At 35.8% G+C, this 13,739-nt stretch overlaps 1 protein-coding gene across 1 annotated transcript in view; it reads right to left on the bottom strand.

Annotated features, from left to right (window-relative positions):
• LOC149774073 (tudor domain-containing protein 1-like) overlaps positions 1–13,739 on the bottom strand; it is a 99,183-nt gene that overhangs the window by 65,753 nt on the left and 19,691 nt on the right. Inside the window, exon 4 of the mRNA XM_089945772.1 lies at positions 5,136–5,213. Within this exon, the coding sequence (XP_089801898.1) occupies positions 5,136–5,213 (78 nt within the window). The remainder of the gene's footprint in view (positions 1–5,135; positions 5,214–13,739) is intronic.

Raw genomic sequence — 13,739 nt, 5'->3', positions numbered from 1 at the left:
CATTTCATAGCATAAATGTAACTTAAATTAATGACCACATCAGATCATTGTTTTAACTACTGTATATGAGAAGTATGATTTATATTATTTTTTATTTAATGAGACATTACTACAAAAGAAATACAATCTGATAAATAATTAGGTTTATAAATCTATATTTATTAGTTTGAGATCCATGTCAACAATCAATAGTTTTAACCAACTATATATGGTATCAACTAAGTTTTAAGAATTAATATGTTAAAAAAACTATGATAATACATACATAAATAAATAAGTGAAAGTAGCAGAGAGTTAAAATGTCAACATTGTCACCGGTAAACATGCTGTAAAGAAAATTGTATATGTCATAAACAAAAGCATTCAAAAGAACTTAATTTACTGGTTTCGTTTTTTTCTCATCTTGTTATTTATCATTACTAACATCAATATCTTCTATATCACACTATATGGAATAGCTCACTGTGTATCTGAACTCATATCAAATTAATGATTTGATGTCTCACTTGTTTATACTTTTAAGGCTAATCAACCATGTACAATGTATCACATACATAATAATGTTTACATTATTTTTTACAGAGGACATTTATAAATGTTTCGTATTAGTTTTGTTAGAGAAAGACCAACTTATACGGTGTAAACTGGAATTTCAAGGTGCATCTCACAATTACCTTACCATGTGACCCTCACTCTCCACAAACATACTTACAAAATACTTGCCACTTACGGGAGATTGGTACTTGCCGAAAAGTTTTGTAAAAGTGTAAGAGAAACTAGGGTTAATAAAACACCCATAATCACATACAAATGTTGTATGTAAAAGCTTACAAATATATTGGGCACATGTTTTTTGATACGGTGCCCTGGTGATACTACTTTATTGTCTTAAACTAAGTAACAGAAACAGCAAAGCAGCCAGTTTCATAAAATTGAAGATATAATTCAATGCTGTAATTTATAAAATTAAAATTTGAAAAGTTCAAGGACAATTCTAAAGTATAGAATACTCCAAATGAGCTCCAAACCTTGAGTGTACTGATGTATGAATGGTCTTGAATCTGCCAACATACCCATAATCTTGCTGCATCATAATGATATAATCCAGAATGTCTTTGAATGAATTCACAATGAATCCAAACTAGTGTTGTTAGTCAAACAGCCACTGATCATTGCGTAATTCCAATGAATAATTTAACAGGAATAAGTTATGTCTAATTGTAAATGAACACAACTAATACTGATTCAATAAAGACTGATGTTAAAGAAAAGAATATTCATTTTTTATTTTAACACATGCTTTGTCAAAACCCTAAGACAATATGATAACGAGGATGTTGGTCATTATTCCACCAAATTTATAACCAGTCAATTTCTAGAACATTCTAAGGACATAATCAAAGCTAGATCTTTCAACTCAGATTCAATAAAACATATATTTATAACTTACACACAACACATAAGGTAGGCATGCACTAAAGCTCAATCCCCATTTATGGATAAAATTCAAGCATACAACAATACCAACTGAATATACATAACAATATGCATGAATAACAGTACTGTAATAACTATAATAACATCAAACGAACAGGATGAATACAAGTATTTTAAAAGCTCTAATGATGAGTCAAAAGTCCAGGCATGAAGAACAGTACCTTAATGGCTTTAAAACTATTTTCAACCTTCATAATGATTATTTGATGGCAAACAAAATATTTTTTAAATTGAAAGAAATACACCTATCCATTTTCCAGTATGTTAAAACTTCATTATATAACACAATGTTAATACTGCTGACTGATCAAAAAGACAATCTAATCATTTACTAGTCAGAGCTTGCTATGACCCTTGCCACCCGATTTTTGATATTTGAAGACCCTCCCTATCGAAAAGTTGGAATTCGCCGATACCATTTGGTGTCGACATGGGGTAGCTGCTTACTAGCCAGCCCAGCATACTTGAACGACCGTTCATCAAAATATACCTGCATGAAACCGATAAGAATCTGATTTATTTTCTCAGAAATCGCAATCATAGCATTCGTTATGTCTTTAATCCGCTGACAGACTAGACGAAAGTACATCGTTGGAGAAATTTGACCGGGATCTGGCCATTTGCGTTCCTAGTCACGTGACTACACTATTCTTGAAATCTACATGTCAATGACATCAAAGGCAATACAGTCATGTGATATCAACAATACAACATTTTTAATGTTGATGTAGAAAAAGTCGAAGATATAAATGAAAGTCACGTAATGTTTGTAATAGAAAAATGAAAACCATAAACTTCTTAAAATATGTATTGTGAAAACAACAACCGAAAATCTGTAAATGTTGCAGCAATTGAAGAAAACCAGATTCACTACGCAGAGAGCACATTTCAAAGTGGTAGCCACGTGACACCAACAGCACCATCGCTGATACGTGATTGGTACTTCTTGAAAATGGTTTTCTCCACCCTGCTGCGATACCGACAGGTTTCTGGCCATTGTTCTCAGAATAAATCTATTGAGAATTAAGTGTGCATTATATTCAGTTACAAACAGTATGTAACTTCTACATACTATTTCCTAATTCTATGAACAACAACTTCGGAAATTTGTGTATTGTAGATATCACGTGACTATATGGCCTCTAATGTCATTGAATGTAGGTTGCGAGATTTGTACAGAGATGTGATTCGGAATGCAAATGGCCAGATACAGGTCAAATATTAGCAACGACTTACTTTCGCATCGTCTGTCAGTGTTTTAAAGACATGTTAACGACTATTTAGAAAATAAATCATATTCCTATCGATTTCATGCAGATATATCTCGATAAAAGATCGTTCAAGTTTGCTGGGCCGGCAACATTGTAGATGTGACGAGATATGATATGAATATATATGAATGTGAAAAATGTCTTTGCCTTTACTTGATTAGTATTTAGCATTCAACAAATCACATATTCTTTATCACAGGCGGTCAATAATCTCCCTGATCTTCACTGTCTAGATAAATAGCCAGAAGTATGGAGACTCTTCCTTATTATTGACATCTATCTAAGCCATGACCTTATAGCCATGCATGTCAGAAGCACGTGGAAAGCATTCTGATATAGACACCATCTGGTATGTCTCTATGTTGGCAGCCTTAAAGCTTAACTTAGTCAACTCCATGGTTGGACATAAGTAAGGATGTTGTTCAGGAGTTATTACACTCACTGCAAATTGCATCCTTTGTATAGTGCTTTCTCTCTGTCAAGATAAACCATCCAAGCTGGCATGGATGATGCAATACAAACACACATGCATAAGTAAATAAATGCAAGACATTATAACTTCCCAGTGGGTATGTTCTAATTAGTTGGGAAGCCACTTTTGGCAGACAAATGTATCATATTGGTATGGAAGTCTGCTACACTATGGGTAAGGATGAGTGGTTGGATGGATCTTTTAGCAGAATCCCTGTCATAACATGTTTCTGTAACCGTACACCTGGTGAGACAGATGGATATATTAATAACATCCTTGTAATTGTATTTGTATGCAGCTGTAGAATCGGCTTGATATATCATTAAGATCTATGCATTTATTATATAAAGATGAACATGCAGGCGTTCTGAGATGGACAGACATGTCGGTAAAATCCCCTGATCGATACAGCTCAACTGGCTCACTAAGACATATGGCAAGGCTGGTTGAACAATCATGGACAACAATACAGTAAGATAGGATTGATCTGTTGGATCTGATTGAAACCCATAATATCCAAAATCCATGCTAGAACATGCAACATAACCTGCACATATGGGCTGCCTATAAGTGGGGGTCTATTTTATTATAATTGCCTATATGAATTGTAAAATTGTGTACTGTTGTCAGTCTCTTATCTTTTCAATGGTCCATACACTTTTGGACCATATAGTGCCCACAACGGATGGTACTGACAAAGCAAATTTTGTACATGCCAAGGATTGACTCGTGCATGTGTTCATTGGCCTTGAAACTGTAACATTTATTATAAAGATTTAATTGCAGAGGTAAGAGAGTGATGACAGATGGACGATATAATTATCCCAAAAGCTCTTATAGTCTATGACTAATACTGCTAAGATCAGGAAATATCTAAGTCACTGCACCCAATCGTCAATCCCAAACACGCAACAAAAGCCAACATTCCATGCCATCAACACATCAATAAGGAATGGTATTAATATTCTCCCTAAATAATGATACAGGACATTTGCTTTAACCAAACATATATAATAGAGATGTCACATTCAACTTGTTTTATGAAGTTAAGTAGAAATGATCACAAATAAAGGACAGTATCCATTAAATAAGGAAACACGCACATTATTATTATAGACGTACAATTGCTTGAATATTGCATTAGATTAGCCATAAATTCAAAGAGCATTTGCTACAGTTACCTAACATCACCTAATAAAAACCTGACAGAACTCCAGATAAAAATTTAATAAATTGGAAACTTTACTCTTTTCTCAATAATATTCCTGAATATTTGTTTAAAATTCAATCAATGCATTATGAACACTGCAAAACTTAAAACCTACACCCCAAGTCGTAATATCTTAATTATTTGTTAACACATCATGTGACCAAAACTAGCTCTTTGTACATTTGATTATATGGCTCTACTTAAGAGAGTGCAATCACACTGAATAAGTACTATTATTTCAAAGTGCATGGAACATCTGAAACTTGAAGCACTAGCATAATGTATTCTTTGAACACAGCATCATGTACAACATGGACTATACTTACATCAGTAGTAACATGTTAGCAACGCTTTACTAACCGTTTCAAATTGTTTTACATAATTTCGGTGTACTAAGAGCTTCTTTATGCATTTCAAGTCAAATAGTCGGTGTCGAATAAACAAATACTTTCATTTTCTAGAGCCATGAGATCGACAAATAATGACACAGATTGATAGAAATACTGATAATGTGCATATATTTATTTTTTGTGGGGATTTATGACTATGATATTTTATGTCAGATCCATAAATTTGTGGCCTACACTATCCATGAAATTAGAATATATCTGTACATACAAACAAATTAAATGTACAGTAGATATATGAACCGATAAATATGCAAAATACAGGAATAAATATTTACATGCTTTATCTAGCCCAAGACTCTGTACAACTAACTTTGCTGCTGCATCCTCTGCTTCCTTTGCCGTAGGAAAATAACCTAAAAACAAATAAAATTAATTTATACTAAAGAATTTCATCATATATGATTTTCAATTTTCCAAGTTAAAATTTATATAAAAAATATCATTTCTCAAGTTTAGTTACAAATCCACTAGGAAATTTCAATCAGACATAAAATATATTTGTAATTATACAAAAATGCTATGAAAGAAAACTAATAATAAGGCAAACAATAAAGCCCTTACACATTATTAGCGCCTCTTTACGCTTTTCAAAACTCAATAGTGCAAATGCTCTATAGCTGCAACTGAAGGGGCAAGCTATTTTCATTTATGCTGTATACACATTTACATATGGTTAATGGTACACCCCACAGTTAAATTTGGATTGTCTGCTTTACTTGTCATGAAAACTATGTGTTGATAGATGAAATATAACAATATTCCTCTTATTGCCAAAAAACAATGACACTTTGAGTTTGTGTAACTTAACCAGCTTAAAAACAAATAACAACACGATTTATTTACAAGTACAGTGTTTTTCATTTGATCACCTTTATTTTAGTTGTATGGAATAGGTTATTATATGATTAATATGTAATTCGCTGCATATTTGCTTTTTTAAATAGTTTATCCAATCTTAATAGCTCGTGAGAACTACTCACAAATCCCTCCCTTCCAGATACTAGTTTTAGCTAAAGGGCGCTAAAAGCTGTATGCCGACCTATGTGGTGGTATGGCAGTTGTCTCCCCTTAAGTAGAAGGCTTGGTGGCAAACCCAAGAATACATCATTTACTACATCCGCCAATGCCAAGACGCACACCGTCGTTGTTCAAGTTTTCACAAACACCAGAGTCCACATGGAAGATATATCATTACAATTTACAGGAGTTTTGTACTGCTAAAGAAAGAATACTCCTATGTATGCTTCCAACTTTTACTCTTCCTAAGCCGACAAAATATATTACAATTTGCTAACACTTTGGCATCATCACACATTTAATAGGTAAGTGCATGGGTGCCTAAGCTACTTCGTATTAGTTATGGGCTATACTTATTTTATGACCGTGCAAGTCTCTAACACTTATAAAAACTCCTAATACATGCATAATGCTATTACTAACAGGTATGTATTGGCGAGTTTATATTCGAAGGCATTCATAGCGTCCGGAAGCCAATTTCAATGATTTTATTTGTAAATGAAGTCGGTGGGATTTTTCCCTACATATACTTGCCCCAGTTTTTGATATAAACGCACCTACTTTGTAAGTATTTATAACAGTGCATCATGTCCACTTATGTGAAGCTTTTCTGTGTAATATTGACACTTGTGAACTTTTGTGTATTGCATCCACTCTGGTCGGACAAGTGCAAGTAAGATTTATATACATGGTCTACTCAGTTGCGACTCGCTCATGTTTCTATAGGCGCCACTTGAGTTATATTCATCTACATAAGCATTCCATCATATTGAAAGAACACATAGTCATACGCACAGGTATCATATGAGACTTACCAAGATAGTTTAATGCCCTTTAGAAATTCTTTATATATGTATAAGTTTGTCATTTCTGGCACATATGTGCGAATTTTCCTTACCACGGCTCCCTTAGCCTAATAACACTAGCAGCAGGGAAGTTCTACAGACCAGACGGTTCCAGCAAAATAAAGCCTCCTACGCAAACTTTCTCCGTAGAAGCCTCAGATTTCAAAAATAGACCTTCCCACGAAAAACAATTTGCGTAAATTCGACCCAGAGTGCATTTTTTGTGTGCAAATTATATCATTCTGGACAAGGAAAAAATACAACTTTTCGGGGGGGGGGGGAAATAATCGGGTGTCGAATGTGCATGCAGGGGTAAGGCTGCAATTTCATGAATAAATTTGATCAAGACCGATTCGATACCTACTACGTGGATCATGAAGATTAATCGTGATAAATCCGTGCGGTGTTGTCTGAGCGTGACTGAAGAAATTTTTAAATTTATTTATGTCCATATCGCCGTTACACCAAGTTTGATGAATGTTTCTCAACGTGTGAGTATCAACGCCATTGAATACTGATAAAATATTACAATTGTCTCTAATAACCTTTGGAATCTGCGTATATCGCTGCGTCACGTAAATCACATCGGTGTTCTTGTGTCGGCCACGTGAAAATATCCTAGCTGGGTTGGTCTGTTTATCCAGCATCACATCATCGAAAACAACAAGATTATTAACATCGCCATCTAAATTTTCCACCGATGGAGCTTCATTGATATCCGTTATAAATTCTATTGTGCCCTCATCAGTATTATCGCTAAATTCTTTTAATACTTGATAACATCGCTGATCATCAACGGATGGCGCAACCAAATACAATTTGTCCCATTTCAACCATCGCATAATCAAATTTAACAGCAACTGTGTCTTTCCAGATCCTGACGGGCCAATTATTATCATTCTTATCGAATTTGGTAATGCCGCGATATGTTTCACTTTCTCGCGTTTCTTCGTGGCTGAAAAATCAATTACATTCATGTTAATAAAATACATGGATCTATATTGTGTTAAGTGTCGCACGCGCACTGCTACGATAAATCCAATCGAAATCGTTACACGCAACAACAGGAATGCAATTAAGGGTGAATGTGAAGTTTGCAAGACAATCAAGTTTAGATTTGTAAAAAAAAAAGTAGAACCGGAGGAGACATCACAACCTCCTTAACAAATCTACCTGGAGCTCCTTGGGCGAAATATCCCGGAGAGAAGCATCTGCCAGGATATAATTACTGCGGACCCGGTACGAGGCTAGATATGAGACTCAACGATAATGATCAACCAAATCCTGGTGAAGAACCAGTAAACGCCATTGATAACGCATGCTACTACCACGATCTTGCGTATCGTAGCGGGGATTTACAACAAAGACATCTCGCTGATATCAGACTAATTCATGCAATAGACGCAATTCCTGATAAAAATTTCAAAGAGAAATTGGCAACTTGGTTGATAAAAGGTGCGATGAAAGGTAAATTAGTACTAGGTGCGGGTAGATTATAATGGAGCAGATATATTATTCTCCGCGAGGATTCTGGCGAGGAAAATCAGCAATTGCTAAACTTGCTAAGGCAGCAAAAGTAAAACAATCCACCGCTGAATCGTGGTTATCGAAACAGGCAGTCTGGCAAATTTATCTTCCACCTCCTAAAAAAATACCGTATGCAAGCTTCTCCGTCAGTATCCCTAATGAAGTTCATCAGGCTGATTTAATGTTTCTTCCTCATGATACCGTCGACGGAGTCACATACAAGTATGTCTTGACAGTTGTTGATATTGCTAGCAGATACAAGGAAGCAGAATCATTATCAAATAAAACAGCAACGGAAATTTCAAAGGCATTTGAGAAAATTTATTCACGATCTCCATTGACATGGCCGAAGCTTCTCCAGGTTGATCCAGGTCGAGAATTTCTTGGCGCGGTTACTTCACTGATGAAAAAGAATAATGTTAAAATCCGTCGCGGTATTGTAGGTGTTCATCACAATCAAGCTATCGTTGAGAGATTCAACAAAACTCTTGCAGAACGATTATTCGGATACCAATACGCGCGTGAATTTATTCAAGATAATCGATCTCACGATTGGGTAACAAGATTGCCTCATGTGATTAACGCGCTAAATAACGAAGTAACTCGAACAATAGCAATGAAACCTGCAATTGCAATTACAAAACCAAATATACCCCTAAAGCGAGATTCCACAATTCCGCCTGTGTTAGGTAGAGTCACGGTCCGGTATTTATATAAGGAAGGCGAGGCCGAGGGAGGCAGAAAAAGAGCAACCGATCCAAACTGGAGCGTTACTACACATAAAATATCAGCCGTAACAAGATCATCAGGAAGACCAGCAATTTATTTCTTAGATTCGTTAGCGCCACAACGAGGATTTACCAAAGAAGAATTACAAATAATACCGAAGGATACTCAACTACCGCCAGCGTCACTTATGTGAAATTTAATTCTACCTAACTGAGATAATTTTCTTACTCGAGACACGGCTAGATAAACTAAATTTGACCAGGAAATTCTATCATCGACGATCCAAACTTGGCCATCCACGGTCAATCCCTGTGATGAATGTATCGTTGTTGCGTATCCAAGTTTCCATGGCGATCTTTCTGCGTTTATCGCATCATTGACAAGATTGATATCAACGAAAATAATATCATTCAAAACTAATATTTTTTCCTCTCCACATGGCAGAATAACATTAATATTTTGTTTCCTGGTATCAGCGGGCCTGTAACACAACGGTACCTGCAAGGTTGGAAATTTTTCACAATGAAGCTTGAATAACATTTCCTGAATAGCATCGCGAATAATTTTTCTGCTAGCAACAATCAGATGATCTGGACGCCACAAATTTAGCAAAATATCCATCGGAGTTTCGTCGATTATTTTTCTCATTACATCGCATTGAAACTTATTAGGTTGTAATCGAATTATTTTCTTAAATTCGGTCAGTAAAATATCATCGGATCTATAATCAGCGTCAATCTCTTCATAATAATCAACGAAGTTTCTAAGCCATTCATGAGGAGATTCACCATCAATAGGATCGGGTTGACCATGATCTCCGCACATTATCACAGCGGTATTTTTTCCTTCCAGCCAACCCAGGAATGATTTTAGCACAACCAAATTTACCGTACAAATTTCATCAAATATTATAATCTTGTTGATGTATTTGTTTCCCATGCGAGCCGAATCCCACAATCCACCACTGTACTTGAAATAACTGTGATACGTACAAGAATTAACGCCGCGTTGTCTTATTTCTCGCGCTAATCTATGAGTTGGAGTCAGCACGACCATATCAGAGTTTGAAAATAAATTTATCGCTCTTGTTGTTTTACCACTACCACCAGGACCGTTCATGTACACAAATTTGTTACGCGAAATTGGATCGAACGCAGATGCAGCTGTTGATACTTCATCGCATTTATCTTTATGAAACTTATCGCAATCTTCAACATCGGCGTCCTCACAATAATCTAGAATATCCTCGTTTTTTATTCTCCAAGTTCCCCAAGAACCATCAGTGATTAAATTTTCCAATCTACACTGATATTTCTTATCGATATAAAATGAATCCGTTGCAACCCTTACCGCGATATCAGAAAATTTATTTATCATCGATAACAAATTTATACTGACGTAAGCTAGCATCGATGATCTCAAATGCGTATATTGCGCTGATTCTCCATCGAGATAACTAATCACGGTACCCAACTTTTCTCCATCAATGATAATATTCTCTCTATTGCAGAATATTCCTCGTGACACTGTATCGGCAATAATAAAATCCATCTCGGCATCATTGATAAATAACCTAGCGTGACGATGTTTATGATCAACGGATCCTCCTTGAGTAAATTTACCAATAATTTTTCTTCCTATATCTTTCGCATTTTCACAATTCGTTGGCAACCACACCTCGGTCTGCTTTCTATACGATATAATCGCTTCACTCACCGTCAATGATATTAACATCGACGAATCCAGCATATATCTCAACAAAACCGTAGGTACCCATCTTCGCTGAGATAAATGCCGACCAAACCAAATATAGCAAATCTTATGCAAATTTTCAGCAAGTTCGAACGAAGTTACGTGAGCGAATCCTGTCATGATAAAATCAGGTAACGGTCCGTTAATTGCCACTCTTGTCATCTCGCTGGTGGGATGGCCAAATTTAGCAAAGTAATCTGCACAATCGCCATATCCGAGGAAACTTCCAGGATAGCATGCGCTCATATCAACGGAGATCATATCTTCGAAATAATATTTGGTATTCCATAATCCTCCATGACCGTATTCGATACAGCTAAGTTGAATATCAGCGAGATATTCATTTCTCGTAGGTTTCCACGAATTTCTTTCTCTGGCAGCATGAGCAGCAACAGATGGAATAGTAAAACAATTTGTCAGTAACTGATCTGGATTTGACGAATATTTCACCGCGATATTTTTCATCGATTCGTGTAATATTTCATCTCGGTAAATATCTCCTCGCGGCAGGATAAATTGATCATATCTTTCTTCACTTGAGAATAACCAGACTGATATTGGATCAGACGCGGCTAATATTTTGATATATCTAAACATTGCATCGGAATTATCTTTCCCGGAATCCGTGGAAGATTCCACGGGATAAAATTTAACAGAACGATCTCGTGGAAATATCATTACCGACTGCGACCACGCATGCGAATTATGATCAACAATTTCGATTGGTGTTCCTCGAGAACTATACGGCGACGAATATAATATTTCTCCCGATAATGTTTTTACCGTGATAGGAAACTTAAGTTTCTTGCTCAACGCAGCAACATCGTCAATCGATGCACCATCAACAACCGTATTCGCCCATGAATTAATTTTATCCAATCTCAATTGAGTCAAGCCAGATCCACGACGAGCGTTTTTCATATGCTCGATAACTCGCTCAGCTACACAGTTTATTTTCGGCGATTCTTTCATCGCAGGTAGATTTTTCATGTCAGGATTATTATTCAGCCGATAAATTCCATAAACAACAGCGCTAGAAGGATACGCCCTAGCATAATAAGGACCGTCTATCCCCAATAACAATCCCGGTTTCGAATTCTTATCAAGAATGACATTTTTCTTACCGCCACGTACTGGATCTCGTTTATCGCGAATTATCCAAGTGTCGTCAGGCATTTGTGCGATAAATTTTATACCGAAGATAAATCGTTCTTCCTTGTATTCAGATTTTATATGCTCGATTATCTTTTTTGCTCGCTCCAAATTCATCGTAGCATCAACGGAGTTAGTTTTCCATGTCGACCAAACATGAATCGCTCCATCATCGAAGAATTCTTTCTTTGCACGATCGACCTCTGGAATAATATATTCTGCCTCATCAAGATCAAATGCATCCATTATTATATTTTAGACAAATGTTTAAATTATATAATGCAATGTAAATGGATAACAGTCGGATCAACAAAATCATGCGATAAATCCTGCAGAGGTGAATATTGTGGCGCTCACATATATGCAATTCGACGAGGTAGTAAAGGACCACAGCGATGTTTAGTTTGTCAAGTTGGCACTCGAGGAAAGACACGGTTGTGTTTGTCCTGTGGAGGGAAAAATTATCGTGAGTTACGGAGATATTACGAAAGAAAATCTTCCTCGATAATAACTTGCGAAGAAGATTATATTAATCGATTCAAAGCAAATTACGATTTAAACAAACAGAATATTGTATATGGAAATGAAATTGATGATTCCTGTAATGAAAATCACGAACGAGTATAGATCACATCCAACCATTCAGGGTTACGAGGCATCATCAGATGGTACTGTCAGAAACATAAAAACGAAGAATCGTGTTGGTTTCGTTGGTAAATTTGGTTATCTTGCCTTCACTGTCAACAAAACAAACAAACAAAGAAAAACGAATTATTATTATCACCGGTTTATATTCGAGTGTTTTCACGGACCAATAGAAATTGGACTTGTTATCGACCACATTGACGGAAATAAACTAAATAACAAACCTTCCAATCTCCGGGCTGTAACTCCGAGTGATAATAATAAATTTGGTAATACTGGCAATTATCCGAAATATTCGAGGGCTGTTAAATCAGTGAATCAAACAACAGGTGAGGAACTCGCCTTCGAGTCGATGTCCGCAGCTGCAAAATATTTCGTTATTGACTCACATTCGGTACAACGAGTGGCAGAAGGAAAATACAACGCAACGTTTTCTTATGATGCTGATTCGTGGATTAAATTTTCCTATACTCGAATAATATTTGATTCGGAAATCGATGAAGAATAATTGAATATTACAAAATTAATATAATGAATGAGGAAACTATAAAAGACATCATTGGAGCGATTGATGATCTGAAGAAAAAAATAAATCTTCCATCGGATCTAGATACAAATAAAATTCGATCTGAATTTGAAACAATTGTTCAAGGAAAACTTGAATATAAATATACGCTACCGTCAGAATATAAATTAATAAAGAAGATCCAAATCGCGATGTATCAATCACTTGCTACAGTCAGCGATGATCGCGTCGAGGATTTCGTTAAATTATCGATGTTGGTGGAGAATGCTAGATTGATTCTATCAGACGCGTATGAATCACGAAAAATTACAAGTTCGCGTGTCAGGCAGTTGAAAAGACTTGTAGACGAGAGTAAAGTTAGGGAATCTTCCGATTCCTAATTCCGCAAACAAAAAAAAACAAAAATTAAAAAAATATATTAATTTTGAAAATTTCCCTGGATTTTATTTATTTTTTTCGCCCATTTTTCTCTGGGATATAGATTTACGATTTCACTAGCAAATTGATACTTACAGTTTCTCCGCGTATATCAAGTAAATTTCCTTTCTGATCCGTAAGTTTGAAATTTATTCTCGTCAATAACCGATTATGACATCGCAGGTAAAACGGATTAACGGGCTCCTTTATTATCAAATAACCAGGAGAGGCGCTAGGTGAAAACGAATACAAAATAAATCCCTGATGGG

Source organism: Sinohyriopsis cumingii, unplaced genomic scaffold (assembly GCF_028554795.1).
Source record: "Sinohyriopsis cumingii isolate HCF-2022 unplaced genomic scaffold, ASM2855479v2 utg000426l, whole genome shotgun sequence".
In the NCBI taxonomy this organism is placed as follows: domain Eukaryota; kingdom Metazoa; phylum Mollusca; class Bivalvia; order Unionida; family Unionidae; genus Sinohyriopsis; species Sinohyriopsis cumingii.
This window is presented reverse-complemented; position numbering and strand designations above follow the sequence as displayed.